At 37.1% G+C, this 18,027-nt stretch overlaps 1 protein-coding gene across 2 annotated transcripts in view; it reads right to left on the bottom strand.

Moving 5' to 3' along the window:
* The window catches only part of ABCD2 (ATP binding cassette subfamily D member 2), a 949,133-nt gene that overhangs the window by 835,651 nt on the left and 95,455 nt on the right, over positions 1-18,027 (bottom strand). For both annotated transcript variants that reach the window (XM_044066760.1, XM_044066761.1), the window contains exon 2: positions 16,645-16,825. In XM_044066760.1, the coding sequence (XP_043922695.1) occupies positions 16,645-16,825 (181 nt within the window). The remainder of the gene's footprint in view (positions 1-16,644; positions 16,826-18,027) is intronic.

Genomic DNA, 18,027 nt, shown 5'->3' with positions numbered 1-18,027 from the left:
AGAGATCATGGATGTACTGAGTTGGAATTCTGTGGCCACAACTGGCACACTTTCTGAATCTCTTCTCTTCTTCGGCTTGTAAAACTTGTCCATAACTACTACTATATATTAATATTCACACAAAAAATCAAGTGATATTCAACAGGAGCAAGAAACACACTACAGAATGTAAAGCACACCAGTTGAAGGCAAAAGTACCAAATGTATTGATAAATACATAAATTGACAATTTATATATATGTATATACAGAGAGAGAGAGACAGAGACAGAGTATGACATTTTTAAGAGAAAAGGAGTTGCTAGACTTTTCTCCTCAGTGACAGGATGGACTAGGAAGTTGTCTAAGAGCTGAATATAGTTAACAAAAGGAGAACATTTTATAGATAATTAACTAGAATATTGCAAAGTAGCTCAAAATTAAAAGCCCATAAGAATATAAGGCTGCAAAACGAGAAAAAAATATCTAAATAGCACAGCACTTAACTGTGACTGAGAAGCTTCATCCATAGCCTGAAGGAAACAAATAGGATCTGAGGAGATTTAGTGCACGGGGGGATTATGGGATGGAAAAAAATCTTAAAGAAGCAAGAGGATTGATGCACTAACAGGGACAGACTGAATCCAACAAGCATCTCTACTCATCATTTGGATCTGATGGACAGGATGAATAGGAACAGTACATATAACAGCTGCATTTTATTTATTTATTTATTTATTTATTTATTTATTTACATTTGTTGACTGGGAGAGTCCGACTGGATAAAGGTCCGTTTTCAGCGGAGGCCCGGGGAGAAAAGATCCACATTAAGTATTATTTGCATTATACAGTTAAAAAGCATAGCATTTAAATATAGATACTAGTCCAGTTAAGGACGCAAGACAAGAAGAAAACAGCCGTAGAACATAGTACAATTTTAAAATATGGTGACATATACTAAACATGGTTACAAATGTAGTTGAGATTCATCAGTGAACAATTGATACAATCTGTTTTTGAGGTACATAATAGCCATTAGCAGTTGTTGCCACAAGAAGTTAGTATTATGTGGTAGGTAGCTGGGAACATGAGTAGCCAAGCTTGCTAAGAGTAGGTTGTTGATAGGGGGCTGAGAGAGGTAGTGAGTGGGGGGAGTGGATGGTATTAGAGGGGGGGGGGGTTATCTGCTGTTGCAAATTTCCTGGGTTCACCTAGCTTTTCCACTGAAATAGGTGATTACAAACTCAGCCACAAAATGCACACATCTTTCTCCAAAAAATCCTCCTTGCAGTCTTGAAATTAAACTTTACTGAGTGTATCTGATACTTATATCAGTTTTTTTAGTTTAATAATGACTTTGTAAGTCATACTTCCACAGATTTAGTAAATAACTTTCACTGTATTCTTACCAGTACTTTGTAGGGGACTTCTTGAAGATGCTTTGCAACAGCTTATGATCAAATTTCTACTCTTCCTGATTTGTCTTAAATATTAATGAAACTTATGACAATCAAAGACAATTGCTAACATTTCTTTCTCTGAGAATATATTGTCTGTTCTGTTAGAGTATTTGATGCTTATGATAGTAGTTCACCTTCCTGCAAGGATACTGTAACAAACCTTAACTGATTAACATCCACTTGAATTACTACACTTTGGGATAAAATATAAAACATCAAGGTAGGAGCCTCTGAAACAAGATTTTCAAAGTATCAAAGCCCTGTCCTGTTGTTGCCAAAACCACACAAATTCATACTGTAATATCTGATGTTTATCATGAACTTGAACAGATATTAAAACATGCCAAGGAAGCTCATAACAGATGATGTGATCAGCAAATTCTGTATGTGGACTAAGTCAATGACTTTATCTGAATCCATTTTAATGCTTCCAATATTAAATCATGCCCCATATATTTAAGATTAGCCACAAAAATTGCCTTTTGTTTTTATTTATATTCAAACCTTTCAGTTTTATCCTGGATGGTATTTTAATAATTCTACAGTCATACTCCTGCTTTAAGCTCCCAATACAATAGGCTCGTCTATTATAGTAACTATGCTTTCCAAGCCTTTAATCATTTCAACAAAAGTACTCTGAAATACATCTGATGTAGACATTATATCAAAAAACAAACTAGGAAACATGTAACTGTCCCAAATGATTATTAAAGAAGGAAAGCCTGGAGCTAGCTTAATCTACTTTATTTATAGTATTAACTTCTTCTTGAGTCTGAAATGGATAATGTTCCCGATTGATCTATTTCTTTAAGTCGTAGAGCTCTATGCATATTCAAATCTGGTCCTGCTTCACAAATGTAACCATGCTATTAACCCTTTTAGTCAGTATTATTTGCTTAATGACAATATTAAGTCTTTTCATGTATTTCAATCCTATAAAATTCTACTTCTCAGTGATACAAGCATCAGTCCTGGCTTATAACCAATTGCTACTGATTCAGGTGAACTCTTAGTGAACTATTCCTCTGATAACTAGCCTACTAAGGTAAGCAAGTCATCTTGGTTCTGTAAATTATCTGTAGTATATCAATTACTCTGTTTCATGACTTTCAGTGAAGTCAGTAGTGCAGCTAGGGTGGGGCAAAGGGGGCAGATGCACCAAGAGCAAAGTATTAGAGGGTGAGATCGGCAGAAGCATGGGGCAGACATTGATGTAGAAACTTCAGAAGCTGTTTGTAGCAATCAGCTTGCTACAGTTAAAAAAGACAGACAAAAGAGTGTTTTTTTACGTTTGCAAGATCAGGGGATATCCCCCGGTGCCAGAATAGCTAGCATGAATGAAGTTCTCATAACTGAGAAAATAAAACTGCACATTAATGTGACACTGTGGTAATAAATAAACCATTTCACTCTTTTTCTAGCCTCAGGAGCTGACATGGTAAAGATCAGTACAAAAATAGCATCTTGTGCAAAGAGTAGCTTTTCTTTCTGGCACATATAGTGTAAGTCCATTACTATCATATCAGTAATGCTAACTGAAATAGATGATACACAAGGTACATCCTCATCAGAAGGTTTACTCACATTAAATGAACAATAGGTAGACACAACATACTTCCTGTTTAATGTTAGCTCTCTCTTAAAGACATAAGCATATTAAACTATCTCTGTATGCTACTGCAGTAAAGTAACATTTAATATAATTTGCAATAATGATAATTCTGAATTTAAGGCAGCTTGGGTGTGTGATGCAGGATTAGTTTTAGTTAATGTGTGGGCTTTCTGCTACATACAAACCTCAGTAAACCGATTTTCTTTCCTTGCAATCTGTATACTGATATCTTTTTTTTTTTTTTTTTTTTTTTTAGTCTATGTTATGTCATGGGAAAGTCCACAAGGATAAGTCAACATTACCCAGTTTAACATTTAAAAAATGGCTTTGGAAGAGGTCTTTGAAGAGATGCTTATGTTCTGCAGAAACAAGCTGACAAATTAAACAGGCAGCAAAACATAAAAGTACCACCCACCCCCACCTCCAGGGTGACATACTAAATATGTTTTGAAGGCAAAACTCAAGAGATTCATTAAGCCATTCTACACACCAAGGGGATCCAATAAATCACATACAGCCTTTCTCGTGTTTTACTTTATTTTTTAATTAATGGCAGTCTTTTGTCTTATAGAGTATAACAGGTGATCATTCTCTAAGCTCATAAAGATAGCTTGTCTATAAGCCTTCCTGTTCGTCGATACAGCAGGGGCAATTTTCATTTGAAGGAAAAAAAGTATCAGGCAGTATATCTGAAATACAGCTAATGATACCGAAGTGGAATAAAACAATGAAAATGTAGTTTAAAAAATTAGTGTTGTTAGGAGTGCTGCATACCTCTCTAGACCTCAGTATCCAGAAGGAAAATGTTCTTATATATTTATGACTGTGATGTCTACACACTCAAACAAAGCATATGAAAGACAAACAGAACTCAAGCTTGACTATTATAGCAATAACCCATGGCTGGGTGTAGGTAATGCTGAATTATACCATGACCCCCCCATTAATATTCCAAAACGTGCACGCTGATTGGCCAGCATGCACGTTGTAAATCGACTTATACTAATGGAAAAAGGTCCAGTCGCCCGGACTTTTTCCATTAGTATAAGCCTCTTTTAAAATACTGTCTCGCTATGTGAGTTTAACATAGCGACAGAGGTTTTAAAAAAGCAACGGAGATCTCCGTTGCTTTTTTAAAGCTGTCTCGCTATGTTAAACTCCTTTAACATAGCGACACAGTGTGTAAAAAGCAACGGAGATCTTGCTTTCTCCGTTGCTTTTTTTTTAAACCTGTCTCGCTATGTTAAATGGGTTTAACATAGCGAGACAGCTTTAAAATAAGCAACGGAAATCTCCGTTGCTTATTTTAAAGCTGTCTCGCTATGTTAAACCCATTTAACATAGCGAGACAGGTTTAAAAAAAAAGCAACGGAGAAAGCAAGATCTCCATTGCTTTTTACTGTTTCGCTATGTTAAATGGGTTTAACATAGTGAGACAGCTTTAAAATAAGCAACGGACATCTCTGATAATCAGGTACATTTGTCTAGTTTTGTATAACGTAACACCAATACTATAAACTGTGTAACTGTGACAATAAAAACAACCCTGCAGCATATAACAATCGTTAGAGTGTATAGACCGCCAAAGTCAAGTGTAGATGACCTAGAGGAATTCATACATTTCTTATAGGAAACACAGGAGGAAAAAATATCATTAGCTGAGGACTTAAATTTACCAGAAACAGACTGGAAAAATACTGATTCAACAATGTTAGTAAGGAAATTATTCACAGAGTGTATTCAGGAACAACAATTGCTTCAGATTGTAAAAAAACTACCAGGGGACGGAATATACTAGACATTGTTTGTGTTCCCAAAGAAATTACTGTAACTTCAAGTCAGGTTTTACCACCATTGATGTGCAGTGATCATGGGGTTATAAAGATTAATTTGTTGCTAGATAATTCTGTCAAACTGAAATCTAAACCAATGCACAGAAGGTTAATTACAGATTATATGAAAGCAAAACAGTCACTATATAAAACTAACTGGAGTGAGGTGCTCAGTGTAAAAACTGCAGTTGGAATGTGAAAGTTTTGAAAGAGAAATTGAGTGCAAAAAGTCAAAAAAATGTTTAACATCAGGCTCTAAGTATACATCATCAGGGGGATATATTTCCATAAGAACAAGAGTAAGAGACAAAAAATATAAGAAATGGAAGTCAGGTCGAACTACAACTTTGAAAACTGAAGTAAACAAGCTGGACAAACAGATTAAGCATAGTGTGAGACAAATCAAGAAAAATTTTAAGAATATTTATATAAAGATATTGAGCATAATAGGAAACCTTTTATAGATATATAAAATGTGGAAGGAGTAGACACACAAATTGATAAACTGTGTGCAGATTCTAAAATTTATTCTCAGACACAACAGATTATAGATATATTTACAAAACCTTATGCAAAACAGTTTGGCTCCACAAAAGGGGTGATAAGCTGTCCTAGTGACTTCCAGGTAACCCCAGATACTGGAATCAAATTAGATTATATTGAAAAAGAACTGTGAAAACTGGATCCAAACAAACCGCAGGGAAGAGGCGGAATTAGTAACAATGACCTGAGAACACTTCAGCAAGAACTTACAGTAGCATTATATCTATTATTCACTAGGTCAAATAAACTTGGGAAGATTCCTCAAGATTGAAGACATGAGCTTATTAAACCTGTCTTTAAGGGAAAGTGGGGTAGGACAAACCAAGAGTCATACAGACCCTTAAGTCTACTTTCATGTTGTGGAAAAATAATTGAGAATGTAATATTGGATAAGTTAGTGTCAGAACTGAATAGGCTGGGACTTGAAACCATATATCAGCATGCATATGTTGAAAATAGATCTATTACCACCTGTAACATGATGTTCTATAACAATAATAAACAGTTATGAAAGAAAAATTGTGTTGTGATGTAATTTATATAGATTTAACTTCAGCATTTGACAGGGTCATACACAAAACAATTATGAGTAAATTAGTACAACTAGGTATTGATGTACTCTTGATAAGATGGATAGCTGCATGGCTTACAAATAGGACATGACAAGTTACATACATCAACTGGACAGATGAAATCCTTGGTTACAGTCATGGTGTCCCAAAGGGCTCTGTCCTAGGCCCTTACTTGTTTAGATTGTATATTTCAGACGTAACTTTTTCATCTGAGGTGTTCTACAGTCTATATGCAGACGACCTGAAACTTGGTAAACTGATTACATGTGCTACAGATAAGGCATGTCTGCAAAATAACTTCACTAAATTGACCATTTGGGCACAGGAGAATAATATGCTGATAAATACATCAAAAACTAAGCTTATAAGATTTGGGAGACATAAACTGAAAGGTGAATATTTAATACAGCACACAGTGATTGAAACTGTAGACTTATTTAAGGACCTGGGTATGTGGGTAGATTCAGTTATGAGTTTTTCTAATCATATCAGCCAATTGGTTAATGATAGTTATAGAACTATAGGTTGTATAAAAAGATTTATGAAGTCTAGGAAATCAAAAATAATGAAGCCATTGTTTGTTAGTTACATTAGACCCAAACTTGAGTATGGAATAACAATATGGAAACCCTATAAGAAAACAAGGATGATGAAACTGGAAAGAGTACAGCGGAAATATACTAAGGGTATCCATGGATGTGAAAATTTAAGTTATTATGAAAGACTAAAACATCTGAACGTGTACAGTGCCTCTTACAGATATCTAAGAGGAGATCTTATTCAGGTATATACGGCATTTAGAGACAACTACCTCTGGAAATGTTTGGGGTTATCAAAAAGTACTAGAGAATCATCAGACAACCTATGTAGAAGATTCTATAGGAATGACAAGTGTATTAATTGGTTCACTGACAGAGTAGCTGATGCATGGAACAGACTACCTAATTACATTAAAGCAAGTACTAGTTTAGATATTTTTAAGAACAGCCTGGACACTTATTATGGGAACAAGTGTTTTGGTATATTAGCAAACTAGAGGGGTATTAATGCCCATGCTTGAAATATCTGCATGTATGTAAGTATGTATGTATGTATCTTAGCATGTGTCTCTCGCCAGCTCTCTCGTTTGTTTCAAGTCTCCGGTTTTTGTAATTTTTTTTTTTAAATGAAACAAAAGTAAATTTTTTGTACCATGTATTAATGGAAGAAAGTCTGGGTGGACTGGACTTTTTTTCTATTGGTATATGCTCGATTTACAATGGGCATGCTGGTTGAGCTGACCAATCAACATGCTCATTTCCAAATGTTAATGGACAGTCATTGTATAATAGCACTTTTGCTATAATCTTCTGTGATGGAGCATGGCAAATATTAAGTAGCAGATATGACAGAAACCATTAAGAAATAACTCTAAAATAATTTACTTGTAGGCTATAGGTTCAATAACTGCAAAAGTAATATAAGAGACTAACTTTATAAGCAACAAATATTGTGAGTGCCATATATTGTGATAGTCTGCCCTCACAGGTTGAATGGCTATGCTTCCTCCTATGGAAAAGTCAAACAGAATACCTAAAAAATCTGGATGAACTTGAGATGAAGGGAACCAGGTGTAGACTACTGAGCTTGAGTCCACCAAGGAATTATGACGACTCAAAGCCTGATTCACTTAGGTAGAAGAACATGCCAGTCAACGAACAAACATATAGTGGAGCGCATATGGGGTGGGTAAGTATTAACTCACATTTGCACCATACATAGTTGAGTAAAAAGGCTACAAATGAAGGAAAGTTATAATGCAACTGAGGAAGATACTGTAAACTGCCTTGAGCCTTGTCGTGGAAGTAGAACTCATAGCTAATTTTTAATAGCATATATGAAACTTATCCTGCAAAGGGACTGATGAAAAAGCCATTCAAGCATTCTTCATTTTTTTGTGCATCCAGGTGCCCTTCACACAAAGAAAGGACAAAGCATAGCACACACGCGCGCACACACACACACACACACACACACACACACACACACACACACACACACACACACAAGAAACCCAAGTAGAGGTGACCTTTGCTGTTAAAGTAGTTGCCAGCATAAGATGGTTCCAGTGAATTAACCATAAAAACTGCCTGTGTCTTAAACCTGTACAATACTGACACTTAAGAATTTTTTCAAATTACTTCATTATTTTATGTTGCCTCTCTTTGTTCAACAAGATCATTTTAGAAACAGCTGTGTAGTAGTAAGGCTGTGGTGATGCAGCGGTTAGTGTTGTTGCCTCACAGCAAGAAGTTCTGTAGTTCGATTCTCGGCTGGAGCTCCTTCTATGCAGAGTCTGCATGTCCTCCCTGTGGTCGAGTGAGCTTTAAAGTCATGCAGGTAGGTGCATGTGTTTTTGTGTGTGCCTTCTGTGAAGGTTGGGTGCCAGGCTGGCAACTAGACACTGTAAAAACACCACTGCCAATCAATCTGCGGACTGCTGATTCACTGTGGCGACCCCTAACTGGGAAAAGCCAAAAAGACTGTGTAGTAGTAAGGCTAACAGTAAACAGATATAAAAACAGTGAAATAACAACTGAAAGCCCATGGTTTGGTGGATGCTCTACAGCAGTATATCAATTATACGAATTCTGCATGCCTTCTAGCCTCCTGTGGTATGATAATATTAGTACTGGTGTTTTGCCTATGGCAAGAAAATGCTTTTATGTAGGAATATCAGAAAACTGCAGCATTCTTCGCTAATGCAAACATCTCTTGCCACAGTTTTTCAATTACTTATAGACATAATGTGTTCCTATATGTATGTGTTTGAAGTTGGGCACAGGTACTATATTTACAGAACTGAATCAAGACAATAATGAATCCTCTGTAAAAATAAGTCCTAATCAAGAAGAAATTCATTATGACATTAAGTGTAAGACACAACCAAAACAAACAATCTGCCTACTGGGTACAAGCGAGCAGGATTTGCTTTACACAATCCCTAGATGGCAATTATCAAACAGTGTAACCCAACAGCAATTCTGCAGAGATCTGAATATACACACTGTTTACTATTCACTAGCCTTTATTTACACAGGTAAAGAACCTATTCTCTTTAAAACAAAATACCTGGAGAAGAAGAAGCAAATGATACAGACATTTGCATGACAGCTTGTTTTCCCATGTTGATTCCAAGACAGTGACATCAGCAATACAATTTAGGCAACTAAAAATTGAGTAAATGCCATTATGTGAATATGGGTTTCAACAGCATCCCATTGTTGTCTTTGATGGAATAAACCTGACTGAACCACAGACTTCCTTTTTGTTCGTTTCCTGTTGTTAATCCTCTGTGTAAGGTAGGTACTCACCATCTCCATGCCTACCAAAGCCAGCCACTGTCAGCTGTAATGAATTTCAATCCAAAAGCCTCATCCCATTTTTAGGAACTTCAAATCTGTTTTGCTATCTGCTTATCTTCCATTTCAAAAGCATCAAGTAACACATTATGAAAGAACAAGCAACATTCTGCCCTTGCCAGTATCTGAACACAGCTGTGCTGAGTCATTTACACATAATGACACATTCGCTGCAAGTGACCATCCTGTGACACCATTTGACCATTAAGGAAAATAACAATGTTAGAATGGTAATGCTGGGTACAAATAGTCTTTTTGGATACCATTCTAAGCACAGATCACTGAAAACTAAGACAGCTGAGACCACTGTGAAGAAAAATCAGCCACACCAACCACTTTACATTAATCAGAAGAACAAAACACAGGAACAGGTGTGCATTAAAACTAATCTTTCTGTTAATGTCCATTATATAGTAACTTGGTTTATGTATGAGTGTGTGTGCATGCACATGTGTGCTGGCATGTGTGTGTGTGTGTCTATTTTAATATGTGTTGTTAAAACAATAAAAGCCATTGTTGTAAACACAAATGTATGTGCCTACCACAAGCACCATTTTAGTAGAGGTTAAGGACCTTGCATGCAAAGGCTTGGTCTTCAAGCTTGCTAGATTCTTGTTAAAAATAAAATCATAACACACCAATAGATCACATTAATATGGAGATTTAGTTAAATAAATAATTAGGTGATATAAATGCTGATTCAGAGCACTGAACCCTGAACTACTGTGCAATAACCACACATTGTGTTGATTTAACATATCACTTGAAAACATTAAAAGAAAACAAAATTAAATTCAGCTTTCCTGAATGCTTTTAGGAATTATGGTTATTATGTCTGATTAAGTGATAATGCAGCACAGTTTGGACACTCACTATTTAATGAAAGATGACAGTCTACACATGTACATTTTGATCTATTGCATTCCAGTAAATGTGCTTCACCTAAACTAGAATGCTGCCAGCACTCTGAACTAAGTCAGTTTTCTGAATGTGGACTCATGACGATGCCACCTGCAATGTTTATGCAGCACACTGACCCAGTACCAGACTGGCTATGTCTCACTAAAAGTTTGACTAAAACAGCTGACTCTAAAATGAATAGCATCAGGGCTGCAGTTAGCCAGATTACGCTTCAGTATGCAGATCAGATTTTTGATCACGTATATCATATCCCTATAGTAAACATGTCTGCATGTGCATACAGTCTCTTAATCATCTACTGTGTTAGAGCAAAGGATACTTTTGGAAGTCTAAATTAGTTTTAATAACTGAACTGAATTTTCCATAACATAAGCTAGAGAATGTTTTTAAAACCATAACTACATGTCCAGGAGCTTTAGTTAATTGCTAGTGTAACCCAGTATCTTTCTCACATCAATCAGATATTAAACAAGTATCTTTAAGAGTCAATAGAAAATGGGAGCTACAGTGACCTGGGCACAAATAATGCATGGTTCCTCCTTTGCCCCATGAACTTAAAGCATTTCTATCTGTGTGAGAATCAGCATGGAAGAAAAACAACTCAATTAATCACCTTGCAGACAGTGGACATTATTCATTACTAAGAAAAGAATATAAGTACATGACAAACAGTCCACAAGTAATAACTGATGCAACATAGTCAACTACTGATTCAGAAAAAGAAACTACTTGAGTACTGCAGCTATCATAAACATAACAAAATTATAAAAAAATGTAATGTTGCAGGAGGGTGTGACGATAGGAGGTACTGCCAGCCATGCCAAGAAAAGTAGGATAGCGGATGTATAACTTATGCCGGCACAGCTAGCTGGAATTTTGTAAATAATTATATGCCATTTGTATATCAAACTAATTTGTACAGATGCTTGTGCTGAAAATGTATTTGTGAGGTTTGCTTGTGTTAAAATGTATCAACAGTGTGCCCTGCTGGAAGGAAAAGAAATGTACATACATTATTATAACTGAATTAAATGTATATGTTTCGACAGAAAATACTGGCAGAGCAGAGGTTAATCACAATCCACTGCAGCAAACTTTAAAATATATCTGGAATTAAATTACTTTATGGATTAAGCAATAAAGATGTTATCCCACAGTTTTGAAGGGAGACAGAGACACAATGTCTGTGCTACAGAATAGGATGTATCTCCTGCAGGAAAAGTGTGGTGCTTTTATGGTTTTATGACTTACAGGAGATCTGAGCAAAGCTCTGTCTGTGTGTATGGTAACACACAGATGCTAAACCCTAGCAGCTTCTAGTGCTGGTGAGTGTGGGAAACAGAGTCAGATGACCAGATGTGATGTCACTGTGTAATCAACTCTGAAATAATTTTTATTTATTTATCCATTTACATTTGTTTACCGGGATAAGTCCGACTAGGCAAGGTTGCCTGTTTTCAGTGGCAGCCCAGGGAGAAAAATCTCCAAACACAGTACAAAGGAATTTACAATAAAATCATAGAAATCAAACAGTATTACAAACAGCACTAAATACAAAGAAAGAAAGTGGTAAACAATATAGTAAGTACAGGGAGCATATAGTAAAATTCTAAACAAGTAAAGGTAGAAACTAAAAATATAACACTGAACTAAGACAACATTTATAGTAAAATGGATGTCTAAGTCATAGCTACAACATTAATTAGGAAACAAATTATGACATATAGTAGGAAATTGTTCTCAGCATTCTGCATTCTGGCTTGGATCTGACAACAAGGACCAATCATCCATCTTGCCTTGCGGTAGTAAGTAACTTAACTGGGGAGTAGTAATTCTTTTAGATTAGTCAGGAAAATATAGTGAGATTAGAAGTACTGTCTTTCTGTAACTGTGTGAAACTATTCAGCTGTGTTACTTTCAATATCTCCTGTGACTTAAACTCTGGTGTTTACTGTAAATATATATTTAGTAGTTTTTTGTTATTTTATTTATTATTAAATATATTCATACCTTTCACTGTGACTGGTCCTTTTTAGAGAATATTTAAGTTTTGAGAGTATTTGCACATATTTATTTGGTGATAATTCTGACCACTCCTGAAAGCCTTTAACCATTTGTATTAATATTAACTTCACTCAGTATAACTGGGTATTCATTTAACAGCCTTATAGTAACTGACTGGTGGCAGTGAATCTACCTTATATTCTGGGCAAAGTTGGTACAGCGGTTAATCTGTGCCAGCTTTCCCAGGTGTGAGTGTGTGAGTGTGTGTGTGTGTGTGTGTGTGTGTGTGTGTGTGTGTGTGTGTGTGTGTGTGTGTGTGTGTGTGTGTGTGTGTGAAAAAATTAAATCTCAAAGAGTGTGAGTGTCAGCTATTGGGGCAGGGACATGAAACACTGTTTTCACAGACAGGGTGCTGGAGGAATTGGCTTGGATATTCGAGTGATGACCTAACTCTACAGATGTACCAGTGGGGAGGCTTACTGGGGACCTGGAGGGAGACAGATAGAGAAATCCAGACCCTGGGCTGACTGTTTCCCCTGTGTGCTCTTTAGGGAAATTGTGCTTGATGTAGAGACGTCTGCATCTAGAAATACTGAGTGTATCCATTTGTATTCCAAGTGAACATCCCTCTCCAGTGTCAGTGGTGAGGATTCAGGCTCCTTAATTACTGGTCCAGCATGAGGATGTCACATATTGGTGTCAGCTGTGGGACCATCACAGAAGGCAACACTGCTGCACCCCTCAAATGAGAGAGACCCCCCCCTCCACACACACACACACACACACACACACACACACACACACACACACACACACACACACACGCACACACACAAAACAGTAACTAAATATACTAACTGTTGAGACTGATGAATTTTAAAAGTAAACAGAAACTCTCATATCCCACTGTTCAACAAATCTGAGTTGACAGCATAGCCCTTAACCTCTTAGCTCAAGAATCAGGGAAAAGCCAAGTAATAATGGTGGACAATGTTCCAAAATCTGGGACAAATTTTAAATATTGCCCTTATATACTTACAAATCTGCTAAAATAAGAGTTTTATATCATATGCATATTATGAGGGGAAATAAATTCTGAAACTTAAATATCTGACATTATTTAATTACTACAATCATTAGCAATTTACTAGAAAACCACACATTAAAAAAGGAACGAACTAAAATATGACTCAAAATCAAAGATATTCTAAAATATCAGAAGTAACTGAGATGCATGCACTGCAGCTCTATTCAACAAAATAGTAGCTGACCAGTTCACATTGACGTATTTTACAATAAGAATTCCCTTGATTAATAACAATGCCCATTTTGCATTTTCTCTTGCTATTTATACTCCCAATGTAGGTGCTCTAGAAGTAAGGACTGAACTCAGACATCAGTGAGACCTCCCTTTCCTGCCATAAATTCATGCTGCTGAAAGACAGTTCAGTCATTATACTGGCAAGTGACACAGTCCTCATCCTTCTTCCTTGTTTAGAATGAGGACACGGCATACCTACTAACACACTCATGTATGAATGTATGTATGTATGCACTCATTTACATACACTGATTCTCTGATACATGCAGTGCACTCACCCTCCTGACATACTGATATGTATGTGTTCATAGAGATACAAAAATAAAATTAACACTGGTGGTGCATTAACGGTTTGGAAACATTCACATATGAAGGTTCTCAAAAAAAGACCAGCAAAGGACTGAGACCAATAGTGCATCCCCCAATACACTCATATAGGTATGCTCTCAAGCACATACAGTTTTACACTGGTTCAGACGGTGTCTCCACCCTCCTGATACACTCACATAGGTACGCTCTCAAAACTGTAGAGTGATGCACTGATACAGGTGGTGCACCTTCTCCCAATATACTCATATAGGTATGCTCTGAAGCACATACAGTGATGCACTGATACAGGTAGTGTATCTTCCCCCTGATACACCCACACAAGCAAGCTCTCAGACATGTACAGTGATGCACTAATACAGGTGGTGCATCCTCCCTCCTGGTACAATCACACACGTATGCTCTCACATCTCTGTAATGATGCACTGATACAGGTGATGTACCCTCCCCTTGTTACACTTGTACAGATAAGCTCTCCAACACACACAGTGATGCACTCATACAGGTGGTGCTTTCTCCCTCTTGGTAACAGTGATGCACTCATACAGGCGGTGTTTCTCCCTCCTGGTACATTGACATAGGTATATGCTGTCAAACACATGCAGTGACACACTGATACAGGTGGTGCATCCATCCTCCTGATAAATGCACACAGGTAAATACTCAGACCTGTACAGTGATTAACAGATACAGGCGGTGCACCTTCCCTACTGGTATACTCGCATATGTATGCTCTCAATGACATACAGTGATACACATATGTATGTATTCATACCCATACAGATAAAAATTAATATAAGTGGTGGGTCAACCATTCGGAAACATTCTCATATGTATTTTCTCAAAAAAGTACAGTGATGGACTGATACAGATGGTGCACCCCCACACCTGATATATTCATATAGGTATGCTCTGAAATACATACAGCAATGCACTGATGCAGGTGGAACAATCTCCCTCCTGATAAACTCACATAGGTGTGTTCTCAAACACATACACTGATACAATGATACAGACATGCTCTCAGACACATACAACGGTGGACTGATACAGATGGTATAACTCCACCCCTGATACACTTGTACAGGTATGCTCCGAAATAAATTTGGTGATGTGTTGATACAGGGGGAACACCCTCCCTCCAGATACATTCATATAGGCATGCTCTCAAGCATATACAGTGATACACTGATACAAGTGGTTCTCTGTCCCTCTTGGTATACTTACTTAGATATGCTGTCAAACACATACAGTGATGGACTGATTGAATTGGTGCAACTTCCCTCCTGATGCACTCACATAGGTATGCTGTCAAACACATACAGTGATGGACAGATAAAACTGGTGTACTCTCTCCCTGTTACACTCATACAGGTATGGTATGCTCTCAAACACATAATAGTGATACACAGATACAGGTGGTGCTCTCTTCCTCCTGGTATACTCACATATGTATGCTGTCAAACACATACAGTGATACATATAGTGATATAGAAAGAGAATCCTTCTGATATATGCAAAATATTCTCTCAGACCTGTATAGTGACCTGTATAGTGATGCACATATACAGGTGGTGCGCCTTCCCTACTGGTACACTCACACAGGAATGCTCTCAAACACATAGAATGATGTACATATGTGTGTATTCATATACATACAAAAATAAAAGTAATACAGGTTGTGCATCAACCATTCGGAAACATTCACATATGTATGTTCTGAAAAAAGTAGAGTGATGGACTGATACAGATGGCGCACCCCCGCCCCAATACCTGGTACACTGCCACATATGCTCTCTAATATACACAGTCATGGACAGATACAGGTGGTGCATCCAGCCTATTGACAAACTAACATGCAAGCACTCATGCACACAGAAATGTAATTATATAGGTGATGCATCCAATATCAACTATCACTATCTAAAACAACTATATATATAACTATATATCAACCATAACTATCAAAGTCATATACATATGCACTTGTGTACACACAGGTGGCATACCTACCTTTCTGATATACACACATGCATGTATGTAATTATGCAAATACAACAATATACTGATACATACTTCACTGTCTCACTCACATATGGACTCACACATATTCGAGAGCTGTTGCACCAACTTTTCCCAATCCAGCCCCAGGTCTTTTCCCCAAAAGAAAGTTGCCACTGAATGTTGCTATCCTCCATATTGCTGCCTTCCTAAATCTACTTCTACACCCAAGTCACTGACATCACATTTGGAAATCCAGTTAGTTGTGGTAACAGGTCAGCACACTTCATCATACCCAAGTGCCAACTTTTAGGAAGCCATACACATTCTGCCCCGCACTATCTACCAAATGAGTAATCAGTTATTAATGAAGGGAGCACATGATCACCAAAACCACCAAGACTATTCTGCAATGCAACCAGACAGCAATCTGGAAAAAGCAGGCCAGGAGACTACCACATGTTTACAACGGGGATGGCCTGTTGAGGTTATACAGGACTTTAATGATCTCATTCATGCTTACAGTAATTTCTGACAACCGAGCAAAGAATGCCAAATCATTTCATACAGAGATAACCTATTATATATATAACTTATCATAGACATCTAATAATATTGTCATGAATTACATGTTACACCTACTTTTCAAATAAAACTGTTTAAAAAAATTACCGTTGTCTGCAAACCCAGTTGCTGTGATTATAGGTACTGCCACCATGACTAAACCACAAGCACTCCAGACGTACTTCATCAGGAATTGCTCTATCATAATGTACCAGAGGCGTTTGGACAAGATAAGGTTTATCTGGTCAGCTAATGCCTTATAACACTTTTGTAGCTGCTTCAGTTCTATCTGCAAGGAGAAAAAAAGACAATTAAAAGGAAGGGTTATTGTCATGGCATGAAAACCTACTCTTCACATACGACTGAATAAAGCAAATGAAATCCTGCTTTCAAGACAAACTGCTTTACGGGTCTACATTACAGGACCAAGCAATTTTGTTTTATAAAATATACATTCTCTGGTAATAAACAGTCGATATTTGTACTGCACAGAACAAAATCTCGTAAGTAGGTTAAATGCACTGACTTCACGAAAACTCGGTAAAGCAAAAAATGATCTACATCTTGTGTACTCAGCAGCAGCACTAACGGACATTTTGAGTATATCTTATCTTGCTAAGAAGGGAACATCTAGCAGAAAAGGCAATAATAAGTTACAGACAGAAAAGAGGCTGTCTGTAGTTACCATATATTGAAATGACATGCCCACCTCTAGTGTAACATGGAAACATGCAGCCTGGTTATATGAATGACTTCACATGGTTGTCTGCAGTGGCACAATCCCAATAAGCACAAATATCAGAACCAATTGAATCCTTTCAATGATGGGGGGGTTGTGTTTTAAGACAACTAAGCTTATTATTTTGATGTGAAGGTAATATATGCTTTTCCAAATTACTTAAAGCACTAAAACATAAATATTCCACAAACAACTAAATCTTTGATAAGGGGTTCTGCAATGGGTATTGCCAATGGAATTTCCAGCTGAGTTTGCTCTTGACATGCTGAAAGAATATTCAGTATTAACATTCACAGAACCACCGTTTCTCACTAACTATGCTGTGTCTTTCGGCTTTTCCCGGTTAGGGGTCGCCACAGCGGAACTCCGGTCCGCTAATGATTGACAGTAGAATTTTATGTGCTGAGTTGCCAGCACTGACGCACAACCTTCAACGAAGGTACGCCCATTCACGCATGTCTCCACACAGAAGACGCTCTAGCTGAGAATCGAACAGGACAACGTCTTACTATGAGGCAACAATGCTACCGCAGCACCACCACCGTTTCTCACTAACTATAAACATCAATATATTTATGTTAATAGGCATGATCACAAACAAAATTCTCAATTATTTCCCCCAGCTCACATTATGTAACCTTTCAAAAATTATAGTAATCCAGTAAGAAGGTGTATTATGAAACAGGCCTTATTAACTAAATTTGTCTTAACTCTGTACTCTTGTATTTGGCTCCCTATGGAAATGTCAGTAC

The sequence above is a fragment of the Protopterus annectens genome, chromosome 3.part1 (genome assembly GCF_019279795.1).
Source record: "Protopterus annectens isolate FY-2018-M chromosome 3.part1, PAN1.0, whole genome shotgun sequence".
Classification (NCBI taxonomy): Eukaryota; Metazoa; Chordata; order Ceratodontiformes; family Protopteridae; genus Protopterus; species Protopterus annectens.
The sequence above is the reverse complement of the archived record's forward strand: the minus strand, read 5'-3'. Positions and strand labels throughout refer to the sequence as shown.